This window comes from Rhyacophila brunnea, unplaced genomic scaffold (assembly GCF_057557595.1).
Source record: "Rhyacophila brunnea isolate RB1 unplaced genomic scaffold, BYU_Rbru_1.0 scaffold_5, whole genome shotgun sequence".
Lineage (NCBI taxonomy): Eukaryota > Metazoa > Arthropoda > Insecta > Trichoptera > Rhyacophilidae > Rhyacophila > Rhyacophila brunnea.
Window position 1 is genome coordinate 10,849,615 of NW_028233170.1, and position 14,048 is coordinate 10,863,662.

A 14,048-nucleotide genomic window follows, 5' to 3' on the forward strand; every position below is an offset into this window, starting at 1 on the left:
TTTTATTTTGTTTATTTGTATTCTGGAAAAAATAATGCATATACAGTAGAACCTCGATATAACGGACTTCGGATATAACTGACAAAATATTCGCTCAAATGTGAAAATTGTTAAAAACATCCTATTAACGTTATACATGTTTAAATCCAAATGTCACCGCTTGTAAACAATGTGCTGTGCGTGATAATCATGTCATGCCTCTCACACTCGAATTCGAGTCATAATGCCATCCTGCTCGTAGACTGAACGAAGCACTGACGTTTGCTGCAATGCTGGCTGCGCATTCACGCGGCTGCACAGCAGCTTAATTTATTTATTCGAAGTGAATAAATCCATTTATTACTCCATTTAATAAGTTTATAATGGTTAGAAATAGATGAAGGTGGATGACTCTGGGTATCACATCATGACTGAAAGTGAAATAACAGATGAAGTTATGATCTTGGAAATTGAGGATGGAAGTGAAGATAGCGAGGAAGAAAAAACAACACACCCAAAAATAAAGTTGTCAGTGATAACATCGCATCTCGACGATCTAATAACATTTATTGACTATTTGTCAGATAACGAATTTCAACTACCTATATTACACACATTTTCGTAATTTTAGAGAGTTGATTGTCAGACTTCAAAAGTGGAAACAAAATTTGATTCTTATTTCAAAGCAGGATTACCTACCGAAAGCATGTGCGTCGACATCGAACATTAACGTCACTCTACAACGGGTGTGTCTTGATATATCATCCCATTAGTCCATTATATTGAGGTTTTACTGTACTCCAGGAGTGAATAATATTATGACAAAAAAAGTATAGACATCTCTGGTCAAGTAGTGAAGACTTCGTTTAGTTTAGAATAACTGAATGCCGAATTACCTTTATTTATTAATTTATGGATTCGAGTTGATCAGAGCTTAGAATGTATTCTATTTGCAGCTATTATTATTGCAATGTTGTATGTTTAATAGGACTTCAATGTACATGCCTATATTATTATTTGTTTTGATATTTTGTGCAATAGATTTATTTAGTTATATTTTTCATATATTTAAATTAACACAATGATAGCCTAAACTAAAGCACGGATGGCGAACCTTTTCCTACAAGTGTGTCAAAATATATGCAAAAATATTGAAAAAAACAGTCCAGTTTCGGATAGATTAAAGAAACAAAATACTTAAGTTTTTTCGAGGTGGTTTTATTGTAAATTTGCTACAAGATATTTGTCGTTTGTGTGATATCAATTTATTTATTCACGGTTCATGATTGAAGGCTTTTCGAATATAATCAAAGACGTGGTTTATCAGCAAAACTTGTCCCTAGGTACTTATATCTTCATATCAGTCAAACCGTTACCTAGGTGATATTTTTCTTTTGATTTGAAATAATTCACTGATGAAAATAATTGTTTGCAGTCATATTATGTTTACCCAAAGATGGTCAAAGTGGTACTGAACCGGTTTTTTTCTCTTTAAATTAATGTACCTATCGTGTACTTAACGAGTTTCATTCTCATTTTGCAATAAGAATACCTACTACTTTATTCATAGACTAAAAAAGTATTACTTAAATTGTCACATAATTTGTTTAAATGCCAATTAAATAAGCCAGTGTTGGTTGATTAAGTAAATTTAAGATAAATTATGCATGTCACTAAGTATTATAGATTCGCCATCCCTGGGCTAGCTGCTAAAAAAATCAAGAATGTTTCAAGATGTATATATCCACAAAATAAAGCCATCTCTACAATATTAAATAGCTCTCAGGGATTTAAAAGTAGGTTCAGATGAGTTTTAAAGAAATACTGTACAGTTTTTAATATATAATATTATGTCGTATTTATTTTGTTTTCATAAAAACAGTTTTTTTTTTTTATTAATAGGTGTGTACTATTAATATAACTGCTTTGTTATAATCGTGAAATAATGATAGCATCAAATCATTTCTGTATTGAAACCAGTAAGTAGGTATAACTCGTTGATAACCCTTTGACTTTGTAACTAAAGCAGATCTGCATACAATAACCTACAATAAACTATAATAAATAATATTTTTCTTACATTCACATGTGTCATCTTCATTTTCATTATATTCATTAGCACTTATACCATTTGATCGCGCGCGATGAAGGTTTTCATACGTCAGTTTTATTCCTACAAAACTGACTTATAGTATTAGGAAGATATTTTTATAAACAGTTTGTCACAATGACTAGTTTACTAAGTTTATTCTAGTATCCAAGAGGAATATATTGATATTGATTTCATATTTTACTGCTTTAGAAACAATCTTAAGTGTGATAATTGGCATTATAATGGTTTTTAAAACGGTAAGTGAATGAATAAAACATTTTTTTATTGATTCCGGAATGTATAATAAATTGTTGTAAGTACATAATTACAAAAGATTTCCAAATTTACTTTGGACATAAATACCTACTTAATTATTTTTAATTCTCATAGAAATACACCAATATAATATTATGATAAACGATAAATTGTAGACATCACAATGTAAAATATACAAAAAATATCCCGCTTCATTATTTAAAACTTATAATACATCAATACAATATTTCCAAAACTAGGCACAGCGTTCACGGCTTAAGTACCTACCTTCCAAATATACTAATTATATATTCTTGCAATCCTTACTCACAAAAATATTCAAATCACTTAGCATTTAACAATTTAGGTAATATTTATATATATATTTTTTCTTTGTATAGTAATATTTTTGAACAAGGAATATATAAATTGTTATTTTAATGTAAAGTGGTGTACACAAATGCAGGGGCGGATTTATCCTTAATTGGGCCCCTGGGTTAATATATACCGGGGACTCCAAAAAAAATAATTATTAAAATGTAGGCTTCTAATTTAAAAAAAATATATATTTTTTAACAATACCCTCTCTTCATATTTCTTTAAAAAACACTCATACTTATTATTTAATTTAATCAAAATCATTTTTTTTTTACATAATTGATATTGAGTGCGTAGATGATCTTTAATTCAGGCACTGGGGACCATCGGTTACCCTTTGTACCTATAGTAAATCTAAGCCAGCATAAATGGGTTACTACTACCTAATTTAAATACAGTGGATACTACTTACTTATTTATTAGTTGCGAAATTTAACTAAATTATAATACATAGATTCATGGTTATCTTAAAATTAAATATTTTGATTTACTTTCCTCTTTTGTCAAAAATACTGCTAAAAATAATAATTACCTGCTCATATCATTTGTTTTATAGTTATAAAAACCAGACTATAGTATATATTATGTATATTATATTAGTTACCTACCTAGAATGTTCTTTGTATTGCAGTGGCGTCCCACTGTTTTGCGATTTGCAAGAGACCCAGACACTACATTGTCGTTATGTGATTTGACAATAAAATAACAATACAATTTACAAGATATACAAGATGCGCTTCAAGTCAATATCTAAAATCATTAAAATATTCACAGTCGAGGTAGGTTTTTCTGAAAATAAAATACCGAAATTTTCTATAAAGTAAATTGAATATTTATATAATAATTCGCGATTAATATCTATATTGATATAACTTATAATAATTGTGTAGCTATACAATCATTTTTAACAGTTTTTGTAATGTACCTACCAATAAATAAAAGAAGGTACATTTACGAAATACATTGATAATCAAAGAAAAAATTATATTACTAGTAACATGGTCATAACATGGATTGAAATATAAAAATTATAGACAATACTGAAAATAATCATCATATCTCTCAGAATTCATTATAAAAACCTGCAAATGGGGAAACTCCTGTGTACGCATCTGGCAATGACAGAATATAAGATAGTAAATCACAATTATTATTCATCAATAATATTATTTATAACATTATAATTCAACTAAAAATTCACGCCCTATGGTAAAATTAACATAATAATTAACGAATTATAATATAATCTATTTATATTTTATACAATATTTAAAACGACCTTGAGTTACTTTTCCACTCGGATTTCTATTTCTCGGCCAAGGTCTTTCCACTGGCAAAGTTATATCTTGCAATGTTCATCGGTGATGGATGCCCATCCGGGAGATTGCCACTCGTATTCAAGTCTAGTCTATCATCAGCTCGAAGTGCACGGATCCTTTGCGGTCGCGATGTCCCCCGACGTATTCTATATTCTTGGCCCACGCTCGGCACTCGATGTTTACAATCCGGTTCACTGGAAAGATAAAAAATGATAATATGTTATGACTGAAATATCGAGTCGCCGGGTAAAGGAACCAACCTTGCAAGAGGTCATGTCTAGGGAATCCAGTCCCGAGCCAAAATTCTGATCCCGGGATTTCGGGATTACAATTTGACAATCCCGGGATCCCGGGACTGGTCCCGGGATTGGCATTTTTTCCATTGTTTATATAAAAATTTTATATTTACAAATAACATTGATAAAATCGGTCAAAAGTAAATCTAGTATAATTTATACTATTTAAGACATTTATTGTTAATATTGTATACGTTCAATCTTGGAAATACACAAGTTTAACGGAGTAAATAATATTGTAATATAAATAATAATGGGAATTTAATAGGAGATTGCTGTTTCTGATATTAAAAATTTAATGAATGCATTAGCGAGATTTAAAATAGTATAGCAAATAATCATGGCGTACTTATGGCCTTTCCGCTTCATAAATCTAATTAGTCAGCCAAATCTGAAACTGCCGTAAAACGTATGATATCATGGTGGAATAACTTTGTTAATAGTGCGAAGCATTGTTTTTTTCCAATCTTTCAATTTTTAATAATTTATGTGAAAAAATAAAATGAATCGGCAACCTACACATGGGTATAAATCAAACTTCATTCAAACTCAGTTTATTTCTAATGTAGTTATTTTTTATTAAAAGTATTTTTTCTGTTATATTTTCACTTTTATTTTATTTTCCATAAAAATGGATAAAAAAAATCAATCCCGAAATCCCGGGATTATGTTTATCAATCCCGGGATTCATAGGTATCGAAAATAGCTCGGGATCCCGGGATCCCGGAATTCGGGATCCCGGGATTGGAATCCCTAGTCATGTCGTCATAATAATAATGTGATGCTAATGGGATTGGTAGCCAACCTTTGATTTATTATAAATAAGTTTTATTCAACTTTCAATCTCGTAAAGAAGAACCAATCAAATGTCTACAAATTAAAGATCGTCTTAAAGAAAGTCTCTTTCTAAATAGATGGAAGTGATGGCAAAAAGGACCACTATGACTTTTTTTTCGACCATGTCCGATCCTAATAGGATCATTATGGGCCTCCACAGAGTAGAGGTTTGTATTAACAGATTTTGTTTTTAACGAGAAATGAATAATCTCGCAAATTTTCCAACATGAACATGAATGCACACCCGAATGACGCTTTTTTTGGTAATATTCTTTTACTCGTGATGATCGTAGTTTGATGATGTAGTTTCAAAACTATCTTTCTCTGAATAGTTTTGTATTTTAAAAAAGAAATACATCCAACATGAGAAAATCAAAGTTGAAAATACCTACATCCTTTCTGGGCAGTAAGATTATTTTAGGTAAGTTTTTTTCTACAGCAAGATGAAAAAAATAAGCAATGACATATTTTAGTATAATATTAATTAATTATAAGCTCTGTTTTAATCCGAATAAATAATTATTAGTATCTATCTACGTATGGAGACTTTTTATAAATTTACATAAAATCATATTATTATTTTATAATGTTTTAAGATTTTTTTGGATCCAATAAACAAGATAAAATTAAAATTTATATATGTATTAATATAGAATTTATTGCCGCGGATTTAGCTTTTCGGCATATTCGGCAACTAGAGGAAGGACAGACTCTTCAGGCATTGCGGCCACGACGAAATAATTTTGGAACTTAGTGTTATTTGAAAGTAATGATACCAACACCTAAATGAGTCGCCTGCACTGCCACAAGAATCTGACACTATTCTACTCATGGTACTTAAATATATACAAATCAAATTTATAAAAAATCAAAAAGTGGGTCGCTGAAACAAATATTTGTGGAATTGTATCTACATAGTAATAAATACTTGTATTTTTTATTTGTCACTTCATTATGCAAACGGGTAGGGTAGGTGTCTGAAAAATCTTAGTTTGGATTAATATTTTTTAAACAATGACTGGTAAGTGTATATTATGTTTTCTTGTAAAATAAAACAGAAAGAATTTGGTTCAATTTTATATATTAAAAAAATAATAATTAGGTAAGTATGTATCACGAATATCTTTTTATAATTTTATATAAGTGCATACTTATATCTCCAGGTGCTGATAAATTGGCATCTGTATAATATGAGTTCGGGCCTTACGAATGGGCTAGCTGGTATTTTTTATAAAAAATAATAAAATGTCATACTGAGTAGAGATTATGATTTATGGACTTGTCATTTCTCGAGAATTATCGAGAAATTTTCCATCCGGCCCAAATTTTTTGCCGACTGAAATCAAATTCGAGACCCTTTTATAAGTTATTCTAACCAAAAACTATTTCACCGGCGAATTTAAGAAATTCTATCTTTTTTTCCGTTTTAACTCGCTGTGTTATTTTTGCCTAGTGTAAATTTCTCAAATGATCAAAATTCTGGTTTATGATTTCTCGAAAAATGATAATTCTTTAGATTTTGGAAAAAAAATATTTTTCGAGATTCACCTTTTCTAGTAATTTCTCAAGACGAAAATTCTTGATCACTACTTCTAATTCTGACATTTCATCTTCATTTCCATAGCAACGTTTCCATAAACATGGCAGACTGAAATAATTTACTTCAGCGCTTTAGAAATGGAAATATCAGAAGTTTCCATCTTCTATAATATATGCAACATCTTTGCTAAAAATAGTAATCGGGTTTTGTTTTACTTTAAATTATTATTATATACTCAAGGGTGAATTTGGTTTTGCCTTGTTATATCAGTGCTTAGAATAATTCAATAGAATTAATGTCTTTCCATTGAGAAATAACAGTAAAGCAAATTAATAAAATATTATAAACATAATATAATATTATGGTATAAAATAAAAGGTTGCGTATCCACTGCTTTCAAGTCGCTTACTCAAATCAAACAGGTTGTATTAATAAATATGTAAACGATGATTTTAACTGCAATGAGCAATTTTATCAGAAGACTAATATTTAAAAAATATTCTATTTCCTATAGTCACAAGAAAAACTTAATCCACTATACTAACAGACCGATGTGATAATAGATAATAAAGATATCGTATAATATATTACAATATAGAATATACGTGTTTTTTATAGTTTAGCCTTGACCTTATTCTTATCTTACATAATATTGTTGGACAGTATGCATATGTATGTAATTATTATTCTGCTGCATTTCAATTTGTTGTATGTTGTATTGAATAATGAATGCAGACTAATCAACGTGGTTACTGGAAGTCATAGAAGTAAACAGTCTACGAATGATAATGATAATGATTCTCAGTAATCTGACTGTATGATAATTTCAGTTACATAATAGGCAAGGCAAGGCAATGAATGGCTTTATATCATAGTGGTTTATTCGATATGCAAAACGCATCTTTTCCGAGCCAACTGTTGACAACCAATGACTTGCTTGTCAAAACCAGAAGACGATACAAATACATTTTACGAAACGTTTAATAATAATTAGTGTATATTGTGCTAAAAAACCTTACTTATTTTATTATTTTAATGTAGGCAAGCATTTTATTTTTATCAATAAATGTATAGATTAAAATAAATCTTGAACTTAATTGAAGTTACCTGATAAGACTATAAAAATATCAATAAGTATCGTTTCCTTTCCGAAATTATGCAATAATTTTGAATATAGTCAATTGTCATGCTTTCCTGATAAAAGAAATACCCATTGATATATATATTAAATTTTACAATAGCACATAAAAAGTGTTTTTAAGAAAGATAAACTAATTAATGTAATGTAAATGTTGAGTAATATTCATAAAAATGTACCTAATGAAACAATAATATTTAGGGTTTACGTTCACAATTAAATCGATCAATTTTTAACGTATTATTATTTAACAAAATTTTAAAACATCTACGATGGCCGAGCGGTTTACAATCGGCATATAATGTCGTGGGTCCCAGGTTCGAATCTTGGGTCTGGCAAGTACACTAAATTTGTGTATGAGTCTAAGTGTGGACCTAATAGGTTGAGCAAGTGGCGCTGATATTAATTTCTCGCAAAAACAAACAAACAGGCCCATATGATTCTATTAGGATCGGACATGGTCAAAAGAAAAAGAAGGATTTTTAAAACAGGCAGTAAGGTGAAACATTTATATAAATATGTAAAAGCACAATTTAAAAAAATCTTTTAATAAGAAAAAAAATTATATCGCAGGCGACTTTCTTTACTACGCGGAACACATTCGCTATATCAATTTTATGTTAATTCATGGTCTGACGTCCTTCTCCATAAAAATAATTACTAAGTACATGTTTGTATATACATACATGCACATATACCTTTGTATATCTTGATAGTCGATCCCGATTTCAAGAATAGATTAGAAAAATATAATGATATCAAATCAATTCTGTTAATTGAATCGAATGTAGGTACCTACCTGTTATAATATAAATTATAATATGTAGGTAATTGAATGAGCAGTTTTAAAAATGCTCGGTCAAAGCAACTGGATAGTTTCGGCGCTGGATTGTCCAGAATGGAGGAAGTTTTTGAAGGAGGCCAAGACCCGCCAAGGGTTGTAGTGCCATAAATGATGATGATTTAATTGTTATCAATATTATGTGACGTCAAAATGATGAACTCCTGCCGTGGAATGGAACGTGTTTTACACTTGACCTTTCGTTCTGTCCCAAGTACGGCTGACCACCCTCATCAAATGTATTTGTCTATCAACCAAATATCTATTAACAAGTCGAAGCCCTAGAATATACATATATCGACACTACGTAAAAGAGATTATCGAAAGTTTCGCTGTAGCTTAGCTTGAACGGAACATCACAATTGCAACTATTTTGCTAATTTTAAATTTAATGTACGTTTTATAGCTTTGCACTTTTTACTACACTGATTCGCCTCTTTGTCTAATTACCTCGCATATAATTAGATGAAATGATATTCACTTATATTAATAAATGTAGTGATTAGAAAATAAATAGATAATATAATTATGTAAACATATATTTTTAAAGCTATTACATCATTTTCATCCTAGAGCCGGGAGTGTAAAGTTATGAAGAAACAACACTACTTATTATGAAACATTTAAGATATGTTTGGACTGTACTTTTTAAAAATATAATAATTGAGATGCTGGTGATAAAATGAATACAAACATATCGGTCCTCAAGATGAATAAAAAAATCGATGTTACCATTCTCAAAATGATCCATTATTACTCTTCTCAGAAAGCATATTGACATTTCATGATACTATTATTGTTAATATTTTTAGAGCGCGATGCAGAATTATACATAACAGTGAAGTACGTAAGATACATGTCTATTGTTAAGATGCCAATATCGGCAACATAGATTGCGTCGCTTACAGTATCCATACATAATAATACGTCATAATTATAGCATGTAGTAAATCTAAGGGAATAGGCAGTGGCCCAGAATGAAACCATTTGAAATACACAGAACAGGAAATGAGTCAAAATCTTAATTTCATACATACTTCAGTATAAAAAGTTAGGAAAGAACACTAGAAATATTCATTCACTGCCAATAAAATAATTCTTATCATCTTGTATTAAAATAAATTATTTGTAGGTATTTTTTTAAATTTATTATGGAAACAAACAGTTACATATCGATTACAAAAAATTAAAATATAAAAATGAAAAGTTATTGCAACCAGAAAAGTTTCCATGTACCTATACATTATAATATAGTTAAGCCTATCTACTATTAATGTATATCTACACAATACGAAAATTAAGTCATTTATATTAATTACGGTATTGTATTTCTTAAGACAATTTTTGATCTGAAAATCCACAATGCTAACAAGCAAAGTAACATAATATACCTACCTATTAAGCAATCAACCATAAAGTGACACTATCTTACACATTATTATGTTGTTTAGCTATTCTAGTACTACTCACATGAATGAGTTATTTTTACAGGAACATTGACGTCATTAACCACGAACAAGTAATCCAGTCGGTACTAAAAACGCAATATGCATGTGTTTATCATTAGCTGAAGTCAATCCATTACCTCTATCAGTCTCATATCAGGATCTCTATCATTTCAGGATCATACATATTGTGTCCATTTAAAATGCATAGCCTTTACTTCATTTTTTTGTCAAGCAAAGATATGTACGATTGGGAGAATTTTTGCTTTTTTTATAAATAATATTAGATACGTTTTTTCGGTTTGAATAATATGTATTACCTATATAAATAGCTGTTAACGTCTTTTTAAACGAGTGTTTGCCAAACTTATCTTCACGCGAAGGCATATTGGGGAAGGAGATTTTGTTTCGTGACACACCAAAGAAAAATCCCCCCCAAAATATATATATTATCTTACTAGGTAATAGTTATAGGTAACATAAAAATAATATTATTCTATCAACTACGTACATACAATAACAAAGAAGCAATTGATTTTGAGATATAATAATTTTAAGACGCAGCTCTAAATTAGATAAGCAAATACGTAACTCCTCATTTACAATTATTGGTAATCTAAGAACCATAATTCGCAAGGATACAACGGGTCTAAGACGATTTGGCGCCGGGAAAAACTGGACGCCACGAAATTTGAAATTAAATAGACGTTAGGTACTTATATGTACTTTAAAAAAATATTTAATATTATTATTTATATTTAAATTATTATATTATGATTTAATAGTTGGGCAGAATTTAAATAGGCACACGTAAATAATGATTTAATTGTGCATATTATGTTTAAGTTCCAACAGTTCCAATATTTTATATAAAGCCTTAGGCATGGTAATTCTCAATCCGCAATAAAAAAACATTATGTTAAGAGTAAACTGAATTATAACTACTAAGTAGTAGGTAGAAACTGATCAAAATTCCTCGTCTACGTTCTGTATACGTGTCTACGACAGTGCGGCGTCCAATTGTCCTGGCGCCTAGTTGTCCCATTACCGATACAACGATGCAAACGGCAGAGTTTTAATGGATATAGTAACTAATCGAGGATATTGACTCCAAATCGAACTCTAGCTTAGAGAATAAAGCACAGGATTGATTTTCAAGTCTATTAAATTTTCCTCCACTGACAGGAGTGTACCATTGAAGTATCTTGCGAAATAATTAATGACCCACCTGTACATTTGATAATCAAGCGATGGAAAGTATTTAGAAACAGAGATTTTCTACTGTCTTCTGTACTTTTTTTTTTAAATGAAACATCTGGGAAACAAGCAAACTGTAAATTTTCAACTTTTTTATTTACAGTATAACCTCGTTTTTACGTGCCCGGAATTCACGTTTTCCCGGCAATTGCGTGTATTTTTTTCAGTCCCGATGTATTTCAGTACATTTAATACCCGCATTTACGTTTTTCTTTCCCGCGATTTACGTCGGAAATATTCAAAATATGCGAGTTACGCGCACTTGACAATGATTGGGTCGTGACATTCGAACGATTTTTCAATAAAAATTTTAATCGAATGTTGTTTTTTAATAAAACGTTATTTTTTTAGAAACATAAAATTTAAATGTTCTTTTTTTCAATACCCCCCTTTTACATTTTCCCCCAATTAGGTTTTTTTTCTTCAGTCCCTTAAAAAACGTAAAATAGGGGTTATACTGTATTTAAAAAATACACATTGAGCACATAACAAATTATTAATTCAAGACGTTCACAACATGACATTTAAAATAAAATAAAACAAAGTAAAATATAATTTTATAGATAAGAAATAAAATAAAAAACAACAATAATTAAAAAAAATACAAATAAAACAATAAAATAGAATTTAAAAAACGGACTACATAATGCATCGCTAAAATGTCTATCTACATCTCTAGGGAGTGCATTGACCAGCCGCAAAGCCCTCGCTATTGGTGCTTCGTGAGTTTCACATGAGGAAACAGCTTTCACCCAAAATAGGTCATGGCAGCGACCACGCATGTAATTGACGGGTGCATAACAATTCGGATTTTCCAGAATATCGGGGTTTAAGAGCAGAAGTGACCTAGGAGCTTCAAGAGAATGAAAGGCGAGTATTCCTTTAAGGAAGTTAGTCGGAAAATACTCGTTTGAGAAACTGTCAAAAGAAAAATAATATCTTGTGATTCACAGACTTTTTTACACTATTTTAAATGGACGAAACTTGTCCTGGTCGTTATTAAAATATTTGAATTAAGTAGGTACCGACCATGTAGGTACCTATTGTGTTTTATTTTAATTAATAAATAATTGAATTACATTCTCTTTCATATAAATATTATATTAATCAGAAACATGACTATTTTTTTTTCAAAAACATTTAAACCATTTATCTCGTAATAATCACCAAATAATAAGATAGGTAGGTACGTAAGGTACGTTTATATTTATTTTAAGAGATGAATAACTTGTATGAAGTGAGAAGGCGTGTGTGTCAAGTAATTGTGAGTAATTACACGATAAGAAAAATATACAAAATAATCCAGATCATACAATATAATATATTGTGTATACGGTAAAAGCATGCAGTGAGTCTTAAAGTAAAGATATACAAGGAAAACCTATACCACATAACAGATAATAAGTAGAATACCAATAGGCTATATTCAATACGCCGCATGGTGAAGCAGGCTTTTGAATGTGTGAGTGTCCTACGAAAATGAAGCACGCATTATGCACGTGCAATAGTGTGTGTAATACACCAACATTAAAGGAGCGTAAATGCATAAACCGAGAGCAGTTTTCAGTATTCGACGTTAAACGTATTCTAGACACATGTGTAAGTTTAACCCGGATTCATCCTTACTCGAGTCGGTTACCTGCTATCGCCTTACCCGTTGTGTATTTCAGTTCCCATTATTTCTGAGTTCCCTGACCTATACCCATCTCTTGCAAATGGAATATATCAATACATCCGAGTAATTCCCAGAGCCGTAGTTACCGTATCGAATGAGTATGCAAAGAATTGGGGCCCAGCCGGAGAAAGAGCCGCAGACGTAGTCCAATAGCGGTTAAAGATTTTTTTATTTTACAGTATTATACCCATGGCCCCTATTTTCTAAAGCGGGCCCCCAGGCCAGGATCTATGGCGGTGCCCTCTACCTATCGCTAAGTTTAAGGGCAGTGTGATTTTTTACAGTAGTGTTTCCACGGAACCCCAGGGTTAAGGGTATTTCGTGTATTTTTACAGATTTTTAAATAAATCCAGTTGATTTATTGAGTTGTCGGCACTGAGAAAATTATGAAGCACTGATCGCGACCTCATTTTGTGGTACCCAAGTAATATGGAACCCTTCGCTATATATTCGCTTAAGTCAGGAAAGATACATAAAATAATTATAAAACAAAATTCTATGCGTGAATTATCATTTAATTATATTAATCATCATATCACATCAAATTACATCGCGCAGACACTTATTTTTGAACAATAGCGCCGCAGGCGACTTTTTTTACTGAGCAAATTTGTGGTACGTGTTTTTCTCATTTAACTGGCCCCCTCTAAGCCCTTATAGGGGGCCATGATTATACCATTTACCAAAACCTCTCTACATTTGAATGGAAAATCAGATTGAATCGGAGCGATAAAATAGGAAGGAAAGGCTAAAAGGACATTTTTTTACGAAACATTGAGGGGGGGGGTTCCTCACATAATTTTTGCATGTGGCCAATATTTATAGCTACCTCACTGGACTGTCTCCAATAAATTCATATCCTATAATATGATCGATGAGATAATCAATCAAGTTTATCGGAAAGAACGTGACAACGAAAGACCGAGGACCAAGAAGAGTGTCTGAACAGCCAGGAGAGACCTTCCTTTGCCTAGCACAGCAAGATTGATAGTGATT

At 30.8% G+C, this 14,048-nt stretch overlaps 1 protein-coding gene across 1 annotated transcript in view; it reads right to left on the bottom strand.

Annotated features, from left to right (window-relative positions):
- Window positions 1-1,822: 1,822 nt before the first annotated feature.
- LOC147066040 (sodium/potassium-transporting ATPase subunit beta-1-like) overlaps window positions 1,823-14,048 on the bottom strand; it is a 63,111-nt gene continuing 50,885 nt past the window's right edge. Inside the window, exon 7 of the mRNA XM_085955811.1 lies at window positions 1,823-4,217. Coding sequence (XP_085811937.1) covers window positions 4,108-4,217 — 110 coding nt within the window. The 3' untranslated portion in view covers window positions 1,823-4,107. The remainder of the gene's footprint in view (window positions 4,218-14,048) is intronic.